Raw genomic sequence first — 23130 nt, forward strand, 5'->3', positions numbered from 1 at the left:
AATTAAATTATTTATTTGATTTTATTTTCCAACATTTTATAATTCAATCAAATAAATTAAACCTCTAAAAATTTATTGAACACAAAATCTGGCGTATTTTGCCTCATTTCTTATCCAATCTAGGTAGGCAGACACTTTTGTTGATACACTTGGCGTGTTAGTGGCACAGCTCAGTCCATAGCTTGTGATGCCAATTTGATATAGTAAATTATTTCCAGTGAGATCGGTGTACATCAAGGGGCCACCCGAATCGTAGCTGCATGTGTCTTTGCCACGTGAGTAAGTACAAAATTGTCCGGATGTTATTCGATTTGGATAGGTTGCTTCACAATTCGATTGACTTGTTACGTCCAAAAATACTTTTTGTAGTCGATGCGAAGTAGGGCCTCCGTATTCAATTGTACCCCACCCTAAGCGATGAAAGAAACAAAAATTGACAAAGTAAGCGAAAGAAAGAAAATTGAAAACAACCCACCCAATGCTTCAACACGACGACCTTCAAACGAAGCCGATTGATATCTAAAAAGAAACGTCTTATCAGCATTATTTTCATTGATTTTTTTAATGCGTCAAATTAGTTCAGTACTTAAATGGAAGACAAACAGGTCCAACGGCCGAATTGAATGCAATGGGATGACGTGTCATTACAATTGCAATATCATTTATATCCTTTTCTGACGAATAACTCGGATGTTTTACTGCTGATACAATCTCATACATTTTCGAATATGGCGTTTCCGATGCTAGCGATAAATGAAAAAATAAATTGATTGTGATCAAATTGAAAATATTCAGATTGCATTTTTTTGGCATACGAGTGCGATAATCATGTTCGCCAACCAATAATTCTATATCGTCTGCATACATTCCTGGTGTATTCACACAATGAGCAGCCGTCAATGCATAATATTGATCAATTATCGTGGCTCCACACTGAAGTTTACCATCGCGTTTCGTTACAATCGCTAATAATTCGACAAAAAAATGTCTTAGAAATATGGAAATGGTTCCATTAAGAAGATCATACCTGCCATGCTTGGAAATTCATTTATAACGGTTTCAGTGCCGCCAACAATTCGTGACTTTTTCTTTCGACCACAATCACAACCTTTTAACGCATACAATTCACATCGATAGAAACCGCCCGAACTTTGTGGTGGCGACAATAAAGCTATGCAAAAAAAATATTTTGAATAACAAACATTTTCTTTTCTTTTCAAAAATTCTATAATTAAATTACCCACGACAAGCCTTTCGGAAAATGATTTCGTTGTAAATGGTCCGGAACAATAGCGTTCACTATCAGCCAAATTGATATTTCCGGCTCTAGACACTTGCAAACGATCACCCGAACATCGATCAGACTGTAATCATTGAAAGTTTAATGAAGAAATGCAAAATCGAAAATTCTAAATTAAAAGAAGTGTTTCTCTTTCAATTTTCCTTAACGATGACAGCAACTTTATTACAAAAATTCAAATATTTATTGATTGATACTTACAAACGGTAAATTGACTTCAGTGCATTTTAACGTGATTTGATTTCCAATTGGAGCGGTGGCAGTGTAACGGCAAAATGTGCCCGGTTTATATAGATTCGGTGAATTTGGTGATGTAAATGTATAAACAACTCCAGGAGTTAATTCTTTGTAAAAATCACAACCGTTAAAATTTTGCGCATATATCCATTTGAATACAAACACTGCAAAAATATATACAAAAAGTTTCTATGTAATACTATAGATGCTATGATATGAAATTTAATCGCACTTTTTTTATAGTGCGCAATACGCAAAAATCATGCTATTTACAGAAAACAGTTGTTTGGTTATATGTTTATCTATTTCTTTTTCTTTCGTAAACCGCAAGCAAAGCAACAAAAAATGTGAACGTCAATCATAACAAGGTATTTATATCGTATGAACAGTTGGTTGTGATTAAGGAATTAAATAAACACTGGACATATTATTCATTCATGAATGTACACACACACAAATGTTTTAATTCCAAAAATGTTGTTGTACATTTGACGCACTTACAAAATATGACGATATATTTCGATGATGAATTAATCATCATATTGCATTGATGACTATTGAGCTCAGCTAATTAGAAATATCACACAATTTCTTATAAATGATTTTACTTTAAATGAACAAAAAAATCCTCAGAAATTCAATGAACTCCGAAAGGAAAATGCAAACCAAAATGAATTGAAAAAGTCCAACTGCTGAGCGCTGTTTTGAATAAAAATGGCACGAATATTTGATTTTCCATAGATATTTATGTAGGAATAGAACCGAGAAGAAATCGTCTATTGACGAATCACATTGCGTGCAATATAATTTAACCCTCATGGCCAGGAAACTCTTTCATATTCAATGTTTCAACGAAAACAATAACAACAACAAAATAATAGGTCGTGCATATCCAAATACCGGTATATATATACGGTGTAAAATAATAAATGTCAGCCTTTTATTACGTGTTAAATGGGCTGAGATTAAGAAAAGTTTGATCAACAATTAAAGCCATTTCGAAAGCCGGAATGTGTGATTTCGGTATTGAATATCCCGAGAAATGACTTGAAAAGATTATTGTCTTCATATTGCATAAAAATGTGTGTGGATATTTATACAGTATTGTATACGGTGACCCAAATTTGAATAACCTGGGAGAACATTTGTTTATACAAATGTACTACATGAAAATGAAAAATACTGAACAAATATATATGTATATATATATAACGAAAACACATTGAAGACATTCATCAGGTTGATGATAACCTAGTTGGCAAATGGTAACATCGGTGACGCGATTTATCATCAAATAAAAACAATCCCGAGAAAATAAATGTGTTCACGCTCTAAAAACGTTTTATTTTTATTTTGATAAAAAAAAGAGACGAAACTATTGCTTGAAATGTGATTAAAATTTAATACGATTCCTATAATAATATCATATTTGGATCATAAAAAAGAAGTAAAAGTGTACGATTTTATCGAAAAAAATAAAGAAACGAAAGAGAAAGAGGGAGTACCCTTGAATGCGAATTGTGAAATATATTTTTTTCCTTTGAGTTTATCGTGTACCCATAACACAATGCAATGTTTATCGAATCAGTCATAAAAATGTTTTTGATAAAATTGAATTAGGCGTAGTATAAGTAAATTTCTATAAAAAAAATTGAATTAAAAATAAATGCTTTATGACCAATCGATTTGATAGGCCGTGTTTTTACAAAGATATTTTTGTTCATTGCAATTTATCGCCAGAATTTCTTTCTTTTGTATATCATTTAGTTTAAGTAATTTCAAGTTTCGCGCTAGGAATATCGATGTTTTGATCTAGTACTACAAAAACAAATGTGTTTCTGTTGTGCAAAAAGAATATTTTATTTGATTTTATTTCATCATCGCCACCAAACAAATCATATTCAGATGATTCAAACCTGCATCATTTAATTGTGTTCATTTCCGATTGCCCATTAATTTCAACAGAAACTTCAGCTGATTGCGACGTAGAACAAAAAAACGTTGAATAAAAAAAGCGAGAGAACTACATCGACGTACTAACATTTTGATTAAGTGTCATGATTCATTGTCATATAACGAAAGCCCATTTTGTGTCAAATATTGTACGCACACATACAGAGGCCAGACACACAAAAATAGTGTGTATGTGTACCACATGCAAGGCCCCTAGATGAACTCAGTGAAGTGTCTCCAGTGTGTAAAAAAGAAAGGAAATCGAAAACAAATGCGCGCCCGTGTGTAAGTGCGCTGCTTTTTTTGTCGTGAAATAAACACAAACATAACACGTACACACGCAACCACCACATCGTATTCACACTTTAATTTTGATTCTCTTTCTTTCTATTGAGACTGACAGAGAGACCTATGAATATAAATACACAAAACTATATGTATGTTATTCTCTGTATGTTGTGTGTTTTTTTACTTCACTCTTCACTTCTTTCGACTTCATGAACACGACGCACTGACAATTTGCCATCAACTTGTGAATCGTGAATTTTTAAGAAGAAAAAAAGGAAATGTCGTGATAAATAGAATTTCTTCTACGCTGAGAGTGTATTTTTTTCGCCAGTGTGTATATGTATAAATAATTTTTTTATTTGTTAATTTTCGGTTTTTGTTTTATTTTTCTCTTATTCCTTGACGAAAGAAACAATAACAACAACAACAACAACAATAAATTGAAGCAAAAATACGAATTAAAAAAGGAGAAGAAAACACTTTTGTTTTTGAACATTGTGATGTTTGCACCATCGCTTATTTTAAGAATCTCTCTCAATCTTCCCCGTAATAGTTCAAATATATTGAAGGAAAAGTAAGTGATAAATCAGATGGCTTGATGCAAACAATATGTACATACACAAAATTTGAAAAACACAAGAGACGGACAACTAAAATGAGTGAAAAAAAATATATTGTGTGCGTTTCGATGAAGATTCTCTTTCACTAGCGCACAACATAATCAAAAAGTGTTTGTTTTTTTTTCCTTCTATCGCAACGATGAAAAACAATTCGATTAACAAGAAATAAAAATTCAGCATTAAAGTGACACATACACACACACACACACACACACAAATTAAAACAATTGGAACTTAAATCGACGAAATGTTTATAGTGTAAAATCATATATATTTGTGTGTGAATTAAATAGAAGTAATAACAGTAAGCAAAATTTTTCAATTTGGCTTGCAAAAACGTTTGCAAAGTGATTTTAATTTGTGGTGTAATCAATAATAATAGAAGTCGAAGAAGAACTGGGAGAGGGAAACAATTGAAAGAAAACAGTTGAAAAATATTTGCGTTTGCCGTCATCAGAAATCAACCGAAATGGATAGCATGATATCAAATTCAACATCGAAAATTGTGAATATCGTCGCCACTGTCATCGTTGTAAATATCTTAATGTAAACGAAATTCACGGTGGCCAGCCAAATAAATTCATATAATTCGGTGCGTATTTATCGTTGTCGTCTTTTTAAATTCCATTTCAGTTGCGATGAGATAGACAATATTTGATATATTCGAAAGTGTATTACCGTGTAAAATGTGTACAGAGAAAAGGAAATACGGATTATGGTGTATGTGTGTCGACAGGAAATATTGAAGAATTTATTTTTCTACGTTTTCTCTTTTATTTTATCGGCAAATGGGAATAAGCAGGGGAAAAATCCATTTAGTTGAATCTCATTGAATTTTAAAATAGTCAACTGGTGTCATTTCTTTATACAAATATGTTTATCAGCTATTTAAGCTGGCCAGAGATCCTAAGCGCATACCGAGACAGTCAAAGTGAGTGCAGGAATGTTGAATAAGAATGAGCGCGCGCTCGCGCGTGTGTGTGTGCGTGCATGTATGAGGTACATTCAAATTCAACAACAACAATAGAGATTACAAGATATATGACAATTAAAATTATTTTGCATTGTGTGACTGATTTTGGCTGAAGATTACTTTCGAGAAGTCAATGATTTTTTTTCCACTCACTCTCCATCTCAATATGTGTGAAAATACAATGTAGCAGAGAAAGTATGAATGGCTAATAATCTTTTAATTGGATTGTGTACAATTTTGGGTTTGTTTGTGTTTGAGAATCGTAGTTGCGTTGGAGAGAGAAGGAAATAGTCGTGGGGGTCTATCGGCCGTAAACAATTTTAAATGACAAAAGTAGAAGGAAAAAAACGACAACAATTAATTCGATACAATACACACAGGCATACACTCAAATCATCTTGATACTTTTAAATAGTTCAGCCCGGAGAATTCGATTATAGTTTGAAATTAGTCGTCATTTCAATTCAATTGTCGGAAGTAATTTATTATTTTTAAAATGACTTTTGTTGAAAGAAAAAAAAGTTCATTGAAGATTTCCATTTGCTATTGGGTATGTTATTCTCGTACACGACACAAATATTATTTTTTTTTCTATTCGTGTTGATTATACAATATGTGTGATACCATGTTTGTTATTCCTTTTAAAATATCGTAAAACGATGAGTGAGTGCGCTTGTTCATTGTTTTAACACAATTTAAACTAGTGCAGTCGATTTTTCATGTATATGTTTTCTTCTGGTTGCACAAAACAGCAACAAAAAAATCGTTTTTTATTTTGTCACCAAAAACACATTGGTTTCAGGATTTCGGCAACAATACGCTCATTGCATATTTTAAATCAAGCAAAAAAAAAACCGAGATTGGAAAATTATGATAACAATAAGTATACATTAGATACATGCTCACATTCAAATTCATATATATACGACACACACGGAGGTTCTTTTTTCTCTGTTCACTTTTTCCAAGGTTGCTTGCAAAAACTATACAACGCGTACAATGTATATCGGTATCAAGTATAATGTCTGACTGGATGCATGTACGATTCGTTTTTCTCCTTCTCTCTTTCTCTGCAATCGACAATATTTTTCCCGCGAGGAAAACTTTGCCAATATCAAAATAGACAACTGTTGCTAAAAAAAGTGTTGCCCTTCATACCACTGATTGAGCGTCAATGCATTGAAATATCGATCTTTTCCATGCAATGGCCTATATTTGTTTCTTTTCATTTATTTTTTGCTTTACCTTCATGGTTGTTGTTGTCTCCCTTTTTTTTTAACTATATCTACACTACGGAACGAACAATTAACAACAATTAATCGTTATTATAATGAATTTTTTCCCCATTGTTGTTGTTGGTGTTGAATATAAGGTATCGCTTTTCAATCGTCCGGAAATCTTATATTTAGCGAACTAAACATTATACGGAAAAGAATTCCAACAAACGACATCGGCGGAAGTGAAAGAAAAACAAGAAGTATTTTTTTTTATTTCTTTCGAATGATTTAAGCGGATGAAAGTAATGGAATCATTCCTATTGTAGCGTTAGATCTCACTTTGAGCTTAGCATTGGAAATAATTAAACCAAATGCATCATCATCGTTGTCGTCGTCTTCATTGCAAAAGTGCTACTCGTGTTTTTTTTTCATGAATAATCCAATTGTATTGTCTTCATGTCATTCCCTTTTTTTCTGTTGATTCATTTCCTCCATCTGTGGAAATGGCATTTGTACAATCTTTTGATGATGTTTTGACAAGCATCTTAAATTGAGATAAAGAGTGAATTGGAACATGTGGTACCAATTTAATTGTAATACTGATCTACCGAAATAAATTTATGGCTAAATTTTTCGACGTTTTGCCATTTGTTGCTTTAGGTCAGAATGACGTGATGAATGAAAAGACAAAACACAAAAATTATATCAAATATTAACTATCTCTATCTCACTCTCTCTCTCTCTCTCTGCGTCCCCATTTCCATCTCTAATTCAATCCCTTTGACATTTCCAACAGAAATGAATCGGCTTAAAATGGATGCGTATCATACGTTCACACAAAATCATAGTCCTCCAGCAAGCCCCAGAGAGTGAACGCAACGAGCGAAAACAAATCAAGAGGAAACAGAAGTAGTATAAGAAGTAAAACCATGTTTAAAGGAAATTGAACGATTAAATGTAAGCTAAATTAACGATTTTTCTGAACTCTAATGCGAAAAAGAAAAAGAAATAACAATCAAATCCAAAATCGAATCAAATCGAATTGAGTGAATTATTACGAATGGATTCGCACGAAACGGATTCGAAGTCGTCGTCAAGGAATTTAAACAGCAAATTAACCGAACAAGTAGTCACCGACCTCTCGATTGATGCCGATTCGAGTGCGACACTAACAAGCAGCAGTAGCATTGCCAATACGAACGAACACAAGGGCAATGGCATTACTATTCAATGTAAGCATTTTTTTTCAATCAATATTTTTTGTTTTTATTATTATTACAATTAACAACTCAATTAATACATTTACTTTCCCAAACATACAATGTTATATTTTTATTTGGTGCCTAATTTAAAAATCATGACCAACTAATTTCGTGTTATATTTTCTGGTTACACAGCCAATCACGAACACAATGTACCTGATAATTCACAGCAATCGCATCATGCGCATCAATCGAAAGTGCCACATACCCGATCTACATCGATGACCGGCGATATGGTGACCAATATTGCATCCACATCTGATGTGGCCACAAACAGCCCTGGCATATCATCATCACGTAAAAGTAAACAACGTAAATCCGATTCATCATCATCGTCACCAGCCATGTCACCATCATATATCCAAAAAAAAATACACTGTGTAAATAAAGTAGGTGAGTCTCTCCATTTGCCCAGGCAACCGAACCTGACAACCAAAATATTGCCAAGATTGTTGTCAATACAAAATCCGACAAATAAAATTTGAATCACTTATCAATAGTTGATTTTGAATCGATTCTTATCGAAATTTTCTACATTTTTCGTTTATTTTCTTGAAAATTTGTAAAATGTTAAAGACTATAATTCTGTTTGTTTGTTTTGTGTTTACTCCGATTAGATGTGATGCATTCAAATGACAATAAAGAGAATGTTCCTGGTATACATGGCCAGTATGGAAGTCCAGTGGAACATCGTTTGGATTCGCCAAAGTATGCGCTCCAACAAAATTCACCAAACACACCATTATCAAGTTATAAGAGTCCACCAAGTACACATTCATCACCAATGTATACCGCACACGAGCCCCGTACCGATTGTAATATTTTCACATATTCACCCCTTATCACCGAACCGTTCAAAAACTCGACATACTTTCATTTTCCCGATGTTGACACACCGTCACGTGAGTGTACATCCCATTCAATTTTGCTTCACAACCTTTTTGCATTTTTATTTACTGAACATTATTATTACCATTTTGTAAATAAAAATAATCCATTCGTTCTCATTTCGTTTCATATTGGATTTGTCCATTAGCTTTGGCAACATCACAAGAGGCATCTCGAGCCCATACTCAACAACTGTCGGCCACTACGTTCAGTACCCTCAACAATAACAATGTGATCATTGCAACGGATGACAAGCAAAACAATCAAGCCACTTTAATAAACAACAACAATAATAACAACTACAATAGAAGCAATTACAGCAGGTAACGATGGTGTTTTTTGGCATTCGATTTTAATTTGACTCGAAGACATAGAGCGAAACTTGACATTTCTTCTTCTTTTTTTCCTCTGCATCAAAGTAGTAACATTCAAATTGTAACATCGGATGAATGCTGTAGCAGTGCACCAAAGCCAAAAGCAAAAGAGACGGACGGGCGACGAGCACGTTTAAAGTCAATTTCTTTGGATTCGGATAGTGCCAAAATGGTGGAGGGGAATCTTTGTATTCCAGTTGAAGAGCTAATGGAACGTGCAATGGCTCAAACGACATCATCATTTGATGAAAGTACACCATTTCATTCGCCGGCCAAATTAACATCGGCCGAACATCAATCGCATACGAAATGCTTATCAAAAAATATCAATCATTTGGTATTGGATTTAACGATTAAAGATGATTCATTGCCAACGGTTGATTATCAATCGTCGCCAAGCGACACAAAAGATGAACATTTCAAATTTACATTGTCAAGATCGAAATCGACAACACCAAAAACACCAACACTCACACAAACTCGACAAAAGGCCGTTTCACTGGATTCAGAACCATCAATTAAGTATGATAGAGAATGTACGATGTCGGGCATGGGCCCATCGGAATTGATGGGACCGCATCAATCCGGTGTTGGCGGTCAAATGGCAATGATGCGAAATAAACCACATTTATTGTCGAATTTTTTGTGTGTTGAAAGTAATGCATCAATGTCGGTACCGACCACACCACGACGTCAGCAAATCCTTAAAAATTCATTGAGCAAATTGAATACCAACAAAGGGATTGGACATCGAAAATCTGGTTTTGCATCGAGCGCTGAATATTTTGCGAGTAAAAAAGCGGCCGAACGTAAATGTAACGAAAAATTACAATTGAATCCAGAAACTGAGCCGATATTAGAGGGAACGGTGGTTGATTATTACGATGATGTGTATGCATGCGATCATGAAAATACGAGCAGCTTTGAAACCAGCACAGACGATGTCGATTGTGACATAATCTGTGGGTCGGCAAATAGTTTAATTACCAATTGTGGCATCAGTGGCAGCGGTGGCGGAGGCGGTGGCGGAGGCGGTGGCGGAACAAACAATCATAGTAATAATAATACGGGCAGCAATTTTTTGGGCTTTCGAAGTAATATGAGTGCGGCCGGTCTAAGTTTATCAAATTATAGTTTATCAAACTTTCAAGGTTCACATTGCAGTCTAACACGTTCCAATTACAATATATTTGGAATGACGACGGCAGCAGCAGCGACAGCAACATTGACGGCTGCATCATCTGGCGCTGTAAATCAATCAATAAATAGTCAAAATGTACCTAAACCATGTTTGGCGACCAGTAAATTTTTTGCACCATCGACAGCGACAACGGTCGCGCCATCATCATTCACATCATCGACAACAGCACATCAACATTATCAACCGACGACAATCAGCAGTAATAGTACAACGATACCGAGCTCACGATCAAATTTTTGCATGAAAAAGAATTTACTTCAACGTCGCGGTTCGAATACAAGTTTAACATTAAATATTGTTGGTGGTGCGCATACAGTAAATAGTAGTACACAAATGCAATCGACATTGAATCGTTTCAATAGTCATAATTCATTGAATGTTATGAGCAGACAATTTGATATGCAACGTGCCAATACAACATTAGCAACGACTAAAAAAGGTTTATTAGAACGACGAAATTCAAATGCCAGTCTAACGCTACAATTGGAATGTCGATCGAATATACAAAAACGTGCGCTCAGCACATCAAATTGCTATTTTCGCGGTTCGGATCTAAGCTTAAACAGTAGCAATAATTTTGAATCTCATTTAGAAGATCATCGAATATGCACAATGTGCGGTGGTGGTGGAATATTAAAGAAAACAACAAAACGATCAACATCGGCATCGGGATGCAATAGTGATAGTCGACGCGGTGTTCAAACACATTATCAAACTCACGAGACAAATTCGGAAGATGCGCTTGATGACGATGACGATGACGACGACGACGACGACGACGATGACGATGACGATGACGATGATGATAAAAAATCAATCGGCTATGATGACAATCGAACAGCAGCGAATCGTACGGGTTGTCGAAAATTTTTTAGTTCGGAAAATTTAAACGTTCATAATACATTTTCATTGTGTCAACCGCCAATAAAAACGAGTTCAGTGGTCGATTTAAATCAATCGAATAGCGAAATGGACGATGTTTATGATGATCAAGATACAACATATTGCCCATGTACAACATCAATCATACGAAATATCACAACAAAACCATTAAGCCCACAAACCACATCCGAAGATTTTAAAATTTATTTGGCAAATATACAAATTTTACAAAATGCATCGAATATATTAACCGATCATAAATTAACAACGCTTAGCAATGTATTTAATCGAAGCTATGGCAGAATGGCTGCAATTGATGGCCGAACAAATGTCAGCAATGATGACGATGACAAAACATGCAAATCGTGCGAAACAACGTGTACAATTTGTAAAACATGTAAATCATGTCTAACTAAATGCCATTGTGAACAGAATTTTCTACTTACCAATTTGCATCAGGAGTTCTGGGACTTACCAACCAATTACCAAGAGAAACCGCTTGTGTTCGGCTCACAAGTGAAAAATCGATATAAAACCATTTTGCCAAACGAACATTCGCGTGTCATTCTTGATGCGGAATTCGATGCAACTAGTCAAGCAAGAGAGCAACCCACATCTGAATTGTACATCAATGCCAATTATATTAAGGTGAGCTCAATACTTTTCTGTCCGTTATGAATTTCCATTTAATAATTTTGGTTTTTCATTTTCTGAATAGGGTCCTGATTATACTCAAAACTCTTACATTGCCACACAAGGACCGTTAACAAATACCATTTATGATTTTTGGCTAATGGTTTATCAAAATTACAAGAAAAATCTTAAATCAAATGGTGGCAATGTGGATACATTGCCGTTTCAACAAAAAATCGCAATGCTCACCGATATAATTGAAAATGATGAATCAAAATGTGCAATTTATTTTCCACAAAATGTCAATCGATTTCTATGCTTTCTAAGCAATGATGAGCGACGCCAAAAAGATAGCCAACAATCACAAAATCAACTGGATACATATTTTGCGGCCCATGAATGTGAATGGTTTGATTTAGCGCAACCAAATGAAATTCATACGGAAGTAATTGGTGAACATTTGCTCGATTTTCCAAAGTTTAATTTCAATTTTTTTGCTATAAAAACGGTTGATTGTCTGAACAAAGGCGGATACACAATACGAAAATTTCATTGCATGTATCATACATTTGAGCGACAAAATAAGGGCATAACAGTGATTGATAGTGATGTAAATGTGGCATTAACACCGGCCGTTGAACACGAACGTAAAGTACAACTTTTTGTTGTATATCATTATTGGTTTCCACATTGGCCCGATCATCGTTCGCCCGAAAATGTTGACGTCGTACTCGACATGTGTATTAATCTTATCGATTCGGATTGTGAACAAGAACTATTATACGCACATAATGATCTCTCAGCCAATGACGCAGCAGCTACGAAATTTAAAACTGGCGAAGATTCAACACAACAAAGTGCGAATGAACTTCAAATGAATAAGATACACAGCATGCCAACGATGCTAAATCAAATACCATTCAATGGAACTATTCCCGTTATTCATTGGTGAGTTTTTGTTAAAATTTGATTTGTTTTTTTTTTTTTAGGAAAATAAAAAATTCTTTCTTCAACCATTGAATTGATTTCAACTTAAATGTTTTATCTTGGTATCGTTTTCTTTTTCAGTTCGGCTGGGATTGGGCGAACTGGTTGTGTGGCAGCTATTTTGAATGGTTTACGTCAATTGCGTTTGAGCTATTTATCGTCGTCAACGTCATCATCATTAAATGCTGACACAACAACGAAACATGCGTCCGTCGATGTGTTGGGCATAGTAAGCAATTTGAGGCTACAGCGTGGTGGAATGGTGCAAAACAGTGAACAGTATGAGTTAATTCATCGAGCTTTATGCCTATATCATCAACGCTACTTATCGAAATAAAGCAAACCAACCATTTTTTTTGATGTGTTTTTAAATTGATGTCTGCAATGAACAAATCGAACAAAGAACAATCAAGAGTTTATTCAAGTATGGATATGCTACAATATTATTTTCTAAAATAAAAAAATCGTGATGTTGACAGCGCCAAAACAACAACCCGACCGAAATTGATTACCGATAAAATGTTCGTTTTGGTTTATGTCGGTCAATTCGTCATTTTACTGCAATAAAATTTTGGCATAAACAAAAAAAGAAATCAATTCGAATACCCAAATGAATGAAAACCAGATACTTACACAAAAAAAAATATGAATATACATTTGAAATTTAGAGACATTTGTGTACATGGATATTTTAGTGAAATAGAAAAAAAAAACCGAACCTAAAACACTAATTCAGTGTATTAATATGATGAATGTGTGATTTTCCTATTACTTTTTTTATATCCATATACTGTATGATATACAAATGTGAATAGAAACAGATTCAAATTCCATTGCTACATAAATCTTTGATAAATCAAGGAACACAATTGTTGGATGTACATCATCTCTTTATGATATTGGGGTTATTTTTTGTATAGATAATTTCATGTATATTTTCCGTCATATCCGTGTATGATTCGCATCCAAAATCAGTTCTTCATCATCCATACACGCAACGGCAACGCCGAATATCGAGTAATTCTCAGATCAAACGAGTTCTAATGATTATGAGTTTTATGATTAATTCAAAACGCAATATCGAATGATCGCTAAACGAAAAAGATTACCGTATATTTCTTATTTTTGGCAAGAGAACTTTTTGCAAGACTTGATAACAATTTTTGAATATATATATTGACAATTTTTCCAAAGTTTATTTACAAACACAGAGAGGACTTTTTTGTTAATGAAAAAATGACGTTTGAGTATGATTGACTTAAAAAAAAAAAAAATAATAATAACCTGTGGCATTTCAAGTGATCAAATATGTTTTCATTGTAGAATTTTTGTCGATTTTTTTTTCATTTTTGGATTAAGTCACAGTCAAAAACCAAATTAGAATCATTTTCGTTTATTCTTTTTGTGAATTCTTCATGTGCCACGAATACTTATCCAAAATGAAACTAGGCATTTTTGTTTTTCGTACATTTTTTTTCGGTTAAAATTTCCGACTTCTGTCACATGGTGAATCTTTTTTTTGGTGTTATGTCTTGCTTTTTTGTGTAATATTTCTATAAGGAAAGTAAAAAAATTGCCGCCACATACTTTAATGCGCCGATTTTTTCATATCGTTTTTTTGGAACATTGGTGGAAGACATTTGAATCAGATGGAGAGTCAATGAGATTATATAATTTTATTTATTTATACAAAAACAAAAGAAAAAACTTGTCATTTTTTGAAAACATTTGAAATTCTTCCAGTTTTTCTCTTTACTTTTTATACCATGGAAAAATAAGAGTATGTTGCACAGAGAGATATTTCATTGATGATCAATCTTAATTTCGATTTCCGTAATTAAGTGATTCAATTGTAATTTTGCCAGAATTGACTGATGAATTTGTTAGTTCAGCTGTGAAGAAGTCGACCTGTACTTTTGATGCTATCATTTGTGAAAATCAGTGCCTAGAATAAGATTCACAAAGACACATTTTTTTTAAAAATGTCCCTCTCCATTCAATTTGAATAAACACATTTTCCCAGTTCTTTATTCACTGGTTCTAAAAAAGACCCAGATTAATTACCTTTTTGAGTGGCTCTTTCATGTGATGCAACATCGGTTTTGAGTCGATTCGACATTTATTCGAATCAAAATATCATAAGGAACGACAAATAAAATTGAATAGGATTATAATATAGATGGGAGGAATGAAAGTTGGTTTCGTCGATGGTAAAACCACATTTCTGTATGGCTATGTATGTCAATTTAATTATACCCGATAAAAAAAAATATATTGAAAGAAAGTATGTGTAATAGAAAGAATATTTAATTTATTCAGGAGCATCGGTTGTGGTGGCTATATAAACCATAACTTGTTCGATAAAAATTGCTACTTATTTTAGGCACTGATACGAGTATTGTTCATAAGAGTAAGGAAATAGAAAGAAATGAAAGAAATATATATATATACTTTATCATATAGACAAATTGAAAATGAATGATTTAAGAAATTACATAAATATATGGAGAATATATTATAAATGGAAAGTGAAATGAAATCACTGTAAACAAACCTGTACCTACTGTGTGAATTTTTAAATAAATGAACAACAATAATTCAATGAACTCCGAAATTGTGTTTTTTTTTTAATTTCATTTTAAATTCTCATTCAAATAGCTTTAGAACTGAATAATCCATAAAAAAAACTCAGGGAGGATATTATGTAATCGGTAAATCAAACATGAGGGTTCGAAAAGTGAAGAGCAAGGTCTGCACAGGAAAGATTCAAGGGTAAAAAACAGTTTTGAACAACGTGTGTAAGTTATGCACACATAATTGAAGGTTTTCTTTTGTATTGTGTACTGTTTTTGTCTATCTCCACACGGCTTCTCATATCTTATTATTAGACATTTATATCTCATCATTGGAATATCAGCACAGGTGGCTAAATCCACATTCTGAATTCTAGCTAATGTTATCGTTGTTGTATAAAAGTGATAGTGTAAATATTCTGTTTTTTATACCTTGTTTTTCATAATAAAAATTAAATTGCTTCTGTAAATTATCGAATTTCTAATCTATTTCTGTAACCCAACATTCCTCAAACGACATTATCAATTCGAAAAATTTAGCGAGCAAGCGATCGTATGATTCGTAAAATGATGAAAAATTGCTATAAATATTAGATCAAGACAAATGAAAGTCAGTTTATTATAACTATTCTTGAATCAAGATGTTATTTATTCGAAGTTTTTTGGTGCTGGCTCTGATCATTTTAGTCGCTGTCATATTGTAAGTATTAAGTATAGTTGATGAATTGTAAAAATGTATGAAAAATTTTAAATAATGTTATAGACCGATTGATGGTGGTAATATTCCGGAGCTAACTGATCTCATTGAAAAAGCGTATGTATTTCTTCTTTTGTTCAAAATAATTTTCTAGATGAAGAATTTCTTGATTTTATGATTTTAGAGAAGCTGCAGAGAAAGTCCTACAACGAAATATTCAATTACGGCATGAAATTGAAGAGATAATTAGTGAAGCGTATGTTTCATTATTCATTTTACATTGAGATCAACATCCATTTTTATCAAAATTTTAATATTTCAGAAAAAGTATTGCTGACATCGTTGAGACGTAAGTATTTTTGATGACTATTATTTGAACTTAGAAATAGAAAACTTTTATTGTAAAATAACTCCCTTTATATTTTATTAATTTCAAAGTGCTTCAAATAACTGAACATAAATTCATACTTTTAATATATTAGAGGAGCAAATGCGTACGCCTAATTAATTATAAAGTCTATTCGGTCAATATTAAGTAAACTGAAACCCTTTTAGAGCCACTTCAAGTGATCCGTCCACATCAAGGAGCAAAGAGCGGCATGGATCAGGAAATGACGATGTCGATAACTTAATAGATCAATGGCAAACGGGCAATCTTCAACTAGCTGTGTATGATTCATTTATTTCTCAAGCATATCCAACGAAACAATTAATTCAATTTTTTTGATATTCCAGACATAAGCAACGTATAAACAAAATGTGAGTAAATTTATTTTCATTTTCTTACCATATATGTGATACTTTTGAAAATTTCTCTGTAAAAATTAACAACATTTGTTCTATTTTGTGATTCTGATGAATAGCAATAAAAATTTGCGTGATATGAAGTAAGTGTAGAAATAATCTAATATCAAATCTGTTTGAATAATAAACTTAATTTTTTGCACCAGACAAGAGATGAATAAAATTACGAAGTAAGTCACTTTTGTTGGAAAATATATCGAGCTTCAGTCTTTAAGCCAAAGTTATTTTAAACACAGGGATTTTACGCCAGAGGCTAAAGAAATTGTTGGAAAATTGGAAGCGGCACTTGCGAAATTTCATAGTTTACCTGTGATGGGATTCACACAGGGACCCTTGAAAAATATTGATCCGAAATTTATAAGCCACCTGGGTAAAAATAAAGGGCAATCTAGCAAAAAGAAAGGATCAAATAAATGAAACTAACTCGATTTGAATTAAACATATCATTTACTTTTTGTTTAACTCAACAAACTGTATGAATTGTTTTTTGAACTTTTAAATAAAATGTTTCAATTCAGTAAAATTCACAAGAAAAAACCGTCGTTTCATATGAATTTTGAATATAGGGAGTATCTGAAAGCAAGAATTGATAACTTCTGTCCTTAAAACACGCATGCGTTTTAAAATAGAACAGGTGTGACATGCCTATTACGATTATTTACTTAAAATTAACTCGATGATATTTGGTAAATGTAATACTCAGAATGAGAAATAAATTAGAACAGTAAGTAATTTGTTATCATCGCATGTTTGATAAGAATTTGAATAATTTGGTCGATCTTCTGTTGTTAACGTGACGCAATTATGAAACAATCGAACGAAACTCTTTTGAAGCACGTAATTACCGATTTAAAAAAAACGTTCAGTGAAAGCGATTGTATTCACATAACAATAATAATATTGGTATAAACGTGAAATAAAACGATGAACTTTTGGAACGATTTTTGAGTCATCGTGTCATTTTTACAACATTTTTTTTGTGCTGAATCGAACCAAAAGCTTTGAAATTTCAAAAATAAAACGAAAAAATACACCATAGTTTCGATCTAGCGATAAAGTTTTGATTTTTAAAAAAAGTTCTGAAATGAATTTTGATTTCGTTCAAATGGAAAAATGAATTCCAAACTGTGCTTTTGATCAGATTAATTTTATTCTTATTTGAATATTGTAGCTAAAATCATGCATATAAGCATATCAATGAACATCAGCACCGCAAAAATAATAAATTCACACGTATTGGAATCGAAATAATTAAGCAATAAACTTGATAATCAGCGATATTTTAAGATGATAACAAATCAAGAAAAAATAATTTAAAAACTGAGCATTCTCTTTGCGAGATAGTGCGGGCTGATGTATGCCAATTTTTAAACATTTTGGATTTAAAAATATAATAAGTATTAATTAATTTATAAGTCTACACCTCACACTACTGGTCTATATAATCTATACAATTGATGATGTTACGGTGTATGTATTGCATACACTGTACTCAATTACTATTTTCAGTTCTGTTCTCAAATAGATAAAATGTTTACACAAATATGTTAGTAATAGTCTTATACTTTAGTAATAATTCGTGTCTAGATGCCATATAATCAAGCATATAATATTATCACTGTATGCCATAAGTTTCCAAGGACAATCAATTTAAGTAAGTATTAACGACAAAATTTTGAAAATAAAAATACTTATATTGAAACACTGTGAGACTCCCAAATACACTTATTGTGATAAGTAAACAAACTTTATGATAGTAAATATAGGTGAAATTCTTGAACGAAACGATCTAATTAGTGAAAATATTCAAATTTCTTGGAGGATCCTTTTTGGAACGATGTTGAACATTTCAGTTTTCTCATAAGAAAAAAACTTTAATGTTTAAAGTTTTTCATGAGTAGAATCGAATGGGAAAGTAAAATTTACAAAATCACAATTCTTGGAGTCGATTTTGGTGTCATGAATGTGAAGATGTCGAAATGTTGATTTTTCCCATGAAAAGGTCCCACACAGTGGAACCGGTCAAAAGGAATCGAGTGATACACCATTGGAAAGGTATTTGAACGTAGAATAAGATGGGATCATCAAATTTGAGATCCAAATATCCTCCGAAGTGATTTTGGTGACATGAATATGAGAAAATTGAAATGTTCAACATCGTTCCAAAAAGGACCCTCCAAGAAAATTCCATGGACCCGATCGAACAATTGGCGCCTTTTGAAAGGTGCCCGCACCATTTCTGCGCCTTTTAATGAAATGACGAGAAAAAGAATAAACAACACATCGTATGGTCTCAGCATTTTAGCATACAACAAATCGAATGAATTACTATGCTGTTTTTCGTACACGCTGTTTATATACGAGTCATACGATGTGTTGTTTATTCTTTTTCTCGTCATTTCATTAAAAGGCGCAGAAATAGTGCGTGCGCCTTTCAAAAGGCGCCAATTGTTCGAACGGGGAGTTAAAAAAAATATGACGTTCTATATATCGTTGGAAAGGTAATTAACATCCGATTATGTATAAACAATTTTATAATATCCGTGAAAGGCAAAAAATGGGCATTTCATACACCATTCGAAGGTCACCTGAACAAACTTAAAATTATTTTTTAAACTTAAAACACCTTTATAGGATAGATATCATCATTTTGCATCGGTTATGCATAGGGCCGATTTAATTTTCCAAAATGTCCCAAAAATGAAGCACCTAATGTCCACTTATATATAATGTTCTCTAATAGTTTCATATTTAGAATAGCTTTTCAGAAAGATGTTTTCCTCCTTTTCTCAAAAATAATGAACAATTTTCTCTCATTTTTCTTTTAGTTTTTTTCGGTTTTTCTTTTATTTATGAAATATTTAAAACATTTTTATTTATATTGAAAGAAATGTATGTAATCGAAGAAAAAAATATTATAAAGAAAATAATATTGAATATAAAGTGAAAATGATTAAAGTATATACTTATTCTATGCTTGCAATTTTTTGAGTTGATCTTTGTGCCCTTCTTTTTTTTCTTATTGCATTTTGATCACTCTTACTTTCTACTAAATAAAAAACCCACTAATCGTTTCATATTTAGCATAACACCGTACATATTCGTAAATTGAATAAGAAATGAACTGGGTTACATCTTATTAGTTATAGACAAAAACTTTATTTTGATAATAATTGACATATTTTGACAGTGAATATAATGACGCTAACGATATATTGTGATAGTATTGATAATATTGATACTACAATATGAATAGTGTTCTATTGGTACATTTCAATTTTGTGAATTAAAAAATTTGTTGTTTATTTTAATGTTTTTCGACAAATTTGGAGTTCTACTAGACTCCTATTTTGATACTTTGATCATTTTATTCATTGTAATTTTGGTGAAAATCCAATTTCTGTTGAAATCTTTTATCGTCCACGATGAAGTTATTTATATTTGTAACACTTTCCTTAATCTCTTTCATGTCCCTTTCATAGACGTCTGCTTGTTGAAATCTATTTAAGATATGACCGAAGTACGGTCCATCAAACCAATCCAATTGCTAAGAAGTAGAAAAATGTTTAAAAAAACATTCGACAGTTTGAATTTGAAATAAATTACAATGAATTTCTTGAGTCCGCACACCGTAAAGCAGTCCCATAACAAGGTATTTGTTTTATTGAAAAGTTGTCCAACACGAATCGACTCTCTATTCAAATTTGGTTTCATCGATGGCAGAAATTTACGTTTTTCCAAAAAGTCATATTGAGTTTTCAATATTGCATTTGCTTGTAAGTGATCAATTTCCTGTGTCTGATTTTTTTTAAAGATGGTTAAAAAGTAAATAATTCAATCAAGGATAAATAATACCTTATTGTGCAGGAAAAATATAGCCAAAACTGTTAGAACATATTCCACTGGAATTTTCTTCAAAAAAAACTTGAGTTGTGCATCTATTCCGATGCTCCAAAGAAGCAAATTCCACTTGACATCGTCGTTAAGACTTGGTTCAAGAATCAGATTTTCAAATTTCACGTCATCTGCAAGACACGCCCTTCTTGATTAGTACATAATGTGAAATATAGAATTTTTAATTTTTGCGCCCAAGTTTGCGAAATATATTTTGAAATTGGTTAAATTGTAGTGCATAAATAAATAGGATACCATTTGGATAAATCGGTTGATGGATCTTTCGCAGGTATTTTTCTTTCATTGAATATTTCGAAACAATTTTCAATTTTGGGTCGCTTTTAGATTTGTCCTTTAGTATAATTCCACCCAATTTACAAAAAACAGTTAAAAGCTCGTTGAAATAAGGTTGGTTAGTTTGATGGTTCCTTATGTTAAAATCGAGAAAGTTAACTTCATATTGAAACACTGCATCGTTTCGAAAAGCGTATATCAAAACATTCGATGAGCAATATTTATCGAATGGATCGATATCGGTTGTGTTGAAATTTATATCGTATGACTTGATGCTTTTGATGATACAATCTCTTGCATCATTTGCCCGAACGTACATAGATTCGCGCATGTATTTTTCGATTTTTTTGAAAATCTCTTCATCGGAATGTTCTGGATTTAGAGAAGCACAAAATTGTGCAATTTTTTTAAAATTAATGTATTTTTGATTGATTATAGATTTAGTACAATCATTTCCGGCAATTGTTGCAACGTATTTCATTTGCCTATCATCTGTCAGATGAAGAAAACGGCGTAGTTTACGTGGATCATAGGCATTGGCTTGCATTCTTTCCATATCAATAAATTTTATGTCCCACCATTCAGCGTTTCCTTCGTAGATTAGGAAATCACAATCGCTTGCGACAATTGCTAATGCTTTATTTTCAGCAGCATATTTTGCAATTGATGAATCACACTCTACTTGAGTTGAAATCAAAACATCACCATAATTCTTATCTTCAATTAGTTTTGTAAGACTTTTCGAAAGGGTTTTACATCCAAATCTTTTTGGTTTTCGTTGATTTGCATTCGAAGAATTTCCAATGAGCGACATTGCATCATGAAACTCATTATCACGTCGACTGCACCATATATCATTTCTATCTGGTTGCAATTGGCCGTCACAGAAAAATACTAGTGTTGCTCCAGCTTTTTTGAGTTCATCCACGAATTTTTCGAATACACGGAGATAACTATGCTGTCGTCCTCCCAAATTTAATTCATCTGTACAGGATCCAAATAGATGCACAAAACCCATTACATCGAATATTATAATGGCATTCGCATTTTCTCTAGGATTTAAGAATTTTGAATTTCAAATTAAATGAAGCAATCTTAATATTTGTATTCTGATTTAAATTACCGAATCTTTTCACAAATATTTATGGAACTGTATAGTTTGTTATCTTCAACAAATCTAGTCAAATATTGAACTCCCATTTTTAATGATTATACGGAAAAACACTTTTATTCGGTTAAAAATTAAAACTGAAATGAAATGAAAATCGCTACAGAAATTGAACTTATACATTGAATAAATTACGACGGAATAAATGCAATGATAAAAGTTGAGCTGTTTTCTTATCATAAATATTTGCATTGGTTCAATGGTTGAACTTCAACCAACTTGGTTGTATTTATAAAGATTACAATTGTATACGATAAATTTGGACATTCATTTGCGCCTAAAGATAGACACGCGGGCTCATTTCTGCACCTATATATGTGGCTCTATGTAAAAAAAATATTGCTTACTATGCAGCGCTTATGATTTAAAATTGCATTCAAACCATACCACAACTGTATGAAATTTTTCGCGCACCGTATATGCGAATAATTTCATACGTTTCACAAGTTATTTTAATATGTGTGTACGTTCGGCGTTCAACATACAATACATTCATACAGCATGCGTTGATGAAAACATATGCACATACCGAGACAATGCAATAAACGAATATGCGAATTGTATATTGATCAGAGCATTTACGGTAGCGCACATGAAATCCATGCGTACGCTGTTTAGATTGCATTCAGTGTCAGGTCACTGTGGTAAACAAACACTTGTTCTGTTGAATAAAAAAATAAATCAAAGTTCATCGGTCATAATGGATAAAAATAGTTTAAAGAAAAAAAATAGTGGGAATCAATCTAGTTTGAAATATATAGAAAAAAAATCCGCCGTTGAAAAAGATGACAATGGTAAGATAAAAATTTCTTTGATTTCGTGAAAAATAAAATAACGGAATGATTGATTTTCCATATAAATCGGCTCAAAAATGAAGTTTGCCTC

General features: G+C 32.6%; 4 protein-coding genes across 6 annotated transcripts; 2 read left to right on the forward strand and 2 right to left on the reverse strand.

Moving 5' to 3' along the window:
• Nucleotides 1-2: 2 nt before the first annotated feature.
• Nucleotides 3-2226, reverse strand: LOC116340350 (venom serine protease-like). Its single transcript, XM_031766813.1, has 8 exons — nucleotides 2039-2226; nucleotides 1502-1701; nucleotides 1241-1364; nucleotides 1028-1171; nucleotides 816-965; nucleotides 587-743; nucleotides 476-519; nucleotides 3-410 (listed from the first exon to the last, which is right to left on the reverse strand). The coding sequence occupies exons 1-8, from the start codon at nucleotides 2076-2078 to the stop codon at nucleotides 73-75; spliced, it is 1197 nt and encodes a 398-aa protein (XP_031622673.1). The 5' UTR covers nucleotides 2079-2226; the 3' UTR covers nucleotides 3-72.
• Nucleotides 2227-4168: 1942 nt separating this feature from the next.
• Nucleotides 4169-15421, forward strand: LOC116340348. 3 transcript variants are annotated; one of them, XM_031766808.1, is made up of 8 exons: nucleotides 4169-4990; nucleotides 7385-7820; nucleotides 7986-8243; nucleotides 8468-8752; nucleotides 8887-9061; nucleotides 9158-11843; nucleotides 11914-12776; nucleotides 12897-15421. In XM_031766808.1, exons 2-8 carry the CDS (start codon nucleotides 7649-7651, stop codon nucleotides 13150-13152), a joined length of 4695 nt encoding a protein of 1564 aa, XP_031622668.1. In that variant the 5' UTR covers nucleotides 4169-4990; nucleotides 7385-7648; the 3' UTR covers nucleotides 13153-15421. The 3 variants fall into 3 exon arrangements, with proteins under 3 accessions (XP_031622668.1, XP_031622670.1, XP_031622669.1); XM_031766810.1 differs by having other exon boundaries at nucleotides 9161-11843; XM_031766809.1 differs by lacking the exon at nucleotides 4169-4990 and adding an exon at nucleotides 5814-5921.
• Nucleotides 15422-15987: 566 nt separating this feature from the next.
• Nucleotides 15988-17426, forward strand: LOC116340195. Its single transcript, XM_031766518.1, has 9 exons — nucleotides 15988-16088; nucleotides 16152-16202; nucleotides 16270-16341; nucleotides 16408-16434; nucleotides 16641-16754; nucleotides 16821-16844; nucleotides 16949-16972; nucleotides 17036-17059; nucleotides 17126-17426. The coding sequence occupies exons 1-9, from the start codon at nucleotides 16030-16032 to the stop codon at nucleotides 17304-17306; spliced, it is 576 nt and encodes a 191-aa protein (XP_031622378.1). The 5' UTR covers nucleotides 15988-16029; the 3' UTR covers nucleotides 17307-17426.
• A 2404-nt stretch (nucleotides 17427-19830) lies between these two features.
• Nucleotides 19831-22368, reverse strand: LOC116340170. Its single transcript, XM_031766473.1, has 5 exons — nucleotides 22201-22368; nucleotides 21039-22129; nucleotides 20745-20914; nucleotides 20496-20687; nucleotides 19831-20436 (listed from the first exon to the last, which is right to left on the reverse strand). The coding sequence occupies exons 1-5, from the start codon at nucleotides 22275-22277 to the stop codon at nucleotides 20257-20259; spliced, it is 1710 nt and encodes a 569-aa protein (XP_031622333.1). The 5' UTR covers nucleotides 22278-22368; the 3' UTR covers nucleotides 19831-20256.
• Between the last annotated feature and the right edge of the window lie 762 nt (nucleotides 22369-23130).

This window comes from Contarinia nasturtii, unplaced genomic scaffold, assembly GCF_009176525.2.
Source record: "Contarinia nasturtii isolate CC-2019 unplaced genomic scaffold, AAFC_CNas_1.1 Cnas_scaffold_630, whole genome shotgun sequence".
NCBI classification, from domain to species: Eukaryota; Metazoa; Arthropoda; class Insecta; order Diptera; family Cecidomyiidae; genus Contarinia; species Contarinia nasturtii.

Bases quoted from the DNA above. Each gene is read 5' to 3' on its own strand.
- LOC116340350 (XM_031766813.1), bottom strand. From the start codon at position 2,078: ATGATGATTAATTCATCATCGAAATATATCGTCATATTTT. The intron at 1,365-1,501 runs GTAAGTATCAAT...CAATGATTACAG, and splicing joins CTGAAGTCAATTTACCGTTT to TCTGATCGATGTTCGGGTGA. The intron at 411-475 runs GTGGGTTGTTTT...TTCATCGCTTAG, and splicing joins TCGTCGTGTTGAAGCATTGG to GGTGGGGTACAATTGAATAC.
- LOC116340348 (XM_031766808.1), top strand. From the start codon at position 7,649: ATGGATTCGCACGAAACGGATTCGAAGTCGTCGTCAAGGAATTTAAAC. The intron at 8,244-8,467 runs GTGAGTCTCTCC...TACTCCGATTAG, and splicing joins ACACTGTGTAAATAAAGTAG to ATGTGATGCATTCAAATGAC. The intron at 11,844-11,913 runs GTGAGCTCAATA...TTTTCTGAATAG, and splicing joins TCAATGCCAATTATATTAAG to GGTCCTGATTATACTCAAAA.
- LOC116340195 (XM_031766518.1), top strand. From the start codon at position 16,030: ATGTTATTTATTCGAAGTTTTTTGGTGCTGGCTCTGATCATTTTAGTC. The intron at 16,089-16,151 runs GTAAGTATTAAG...ATAATGTTATAG, and splicing joins ATTTTAGTCGCTGTCATATT to ACCGATTGATGGTGGTAATA. The intron at 16,203-16,269 runs GTATGTATTTCT...TTATGATTTTAG, and splicing joins ACTGATCTCATTGAAAAAGC to AGAAGCTGCAGAGAAAGTCC.
- LOC116340170 (XM_031766473.1), bottom strand. From the start codon at position 22,277: ATGGGAGTTCAATATTTGACTAGATTTGTTGAAGATAACAAACTATAC. The intron at 22,130-22,200 runs GTAATTTAAATC...CTTAAATCCTAG, and splicing joins AATATTTGTGAAAAGATTCG to AGAAAATGCGAATGCCATTA. The intron at 20,688-20,744 runs GTATTATTTATC...AAAAAAAATCAG, and splicing joins TATTTTTCCTGCACAATAAG to ACACAGGAAATTGATCACTT.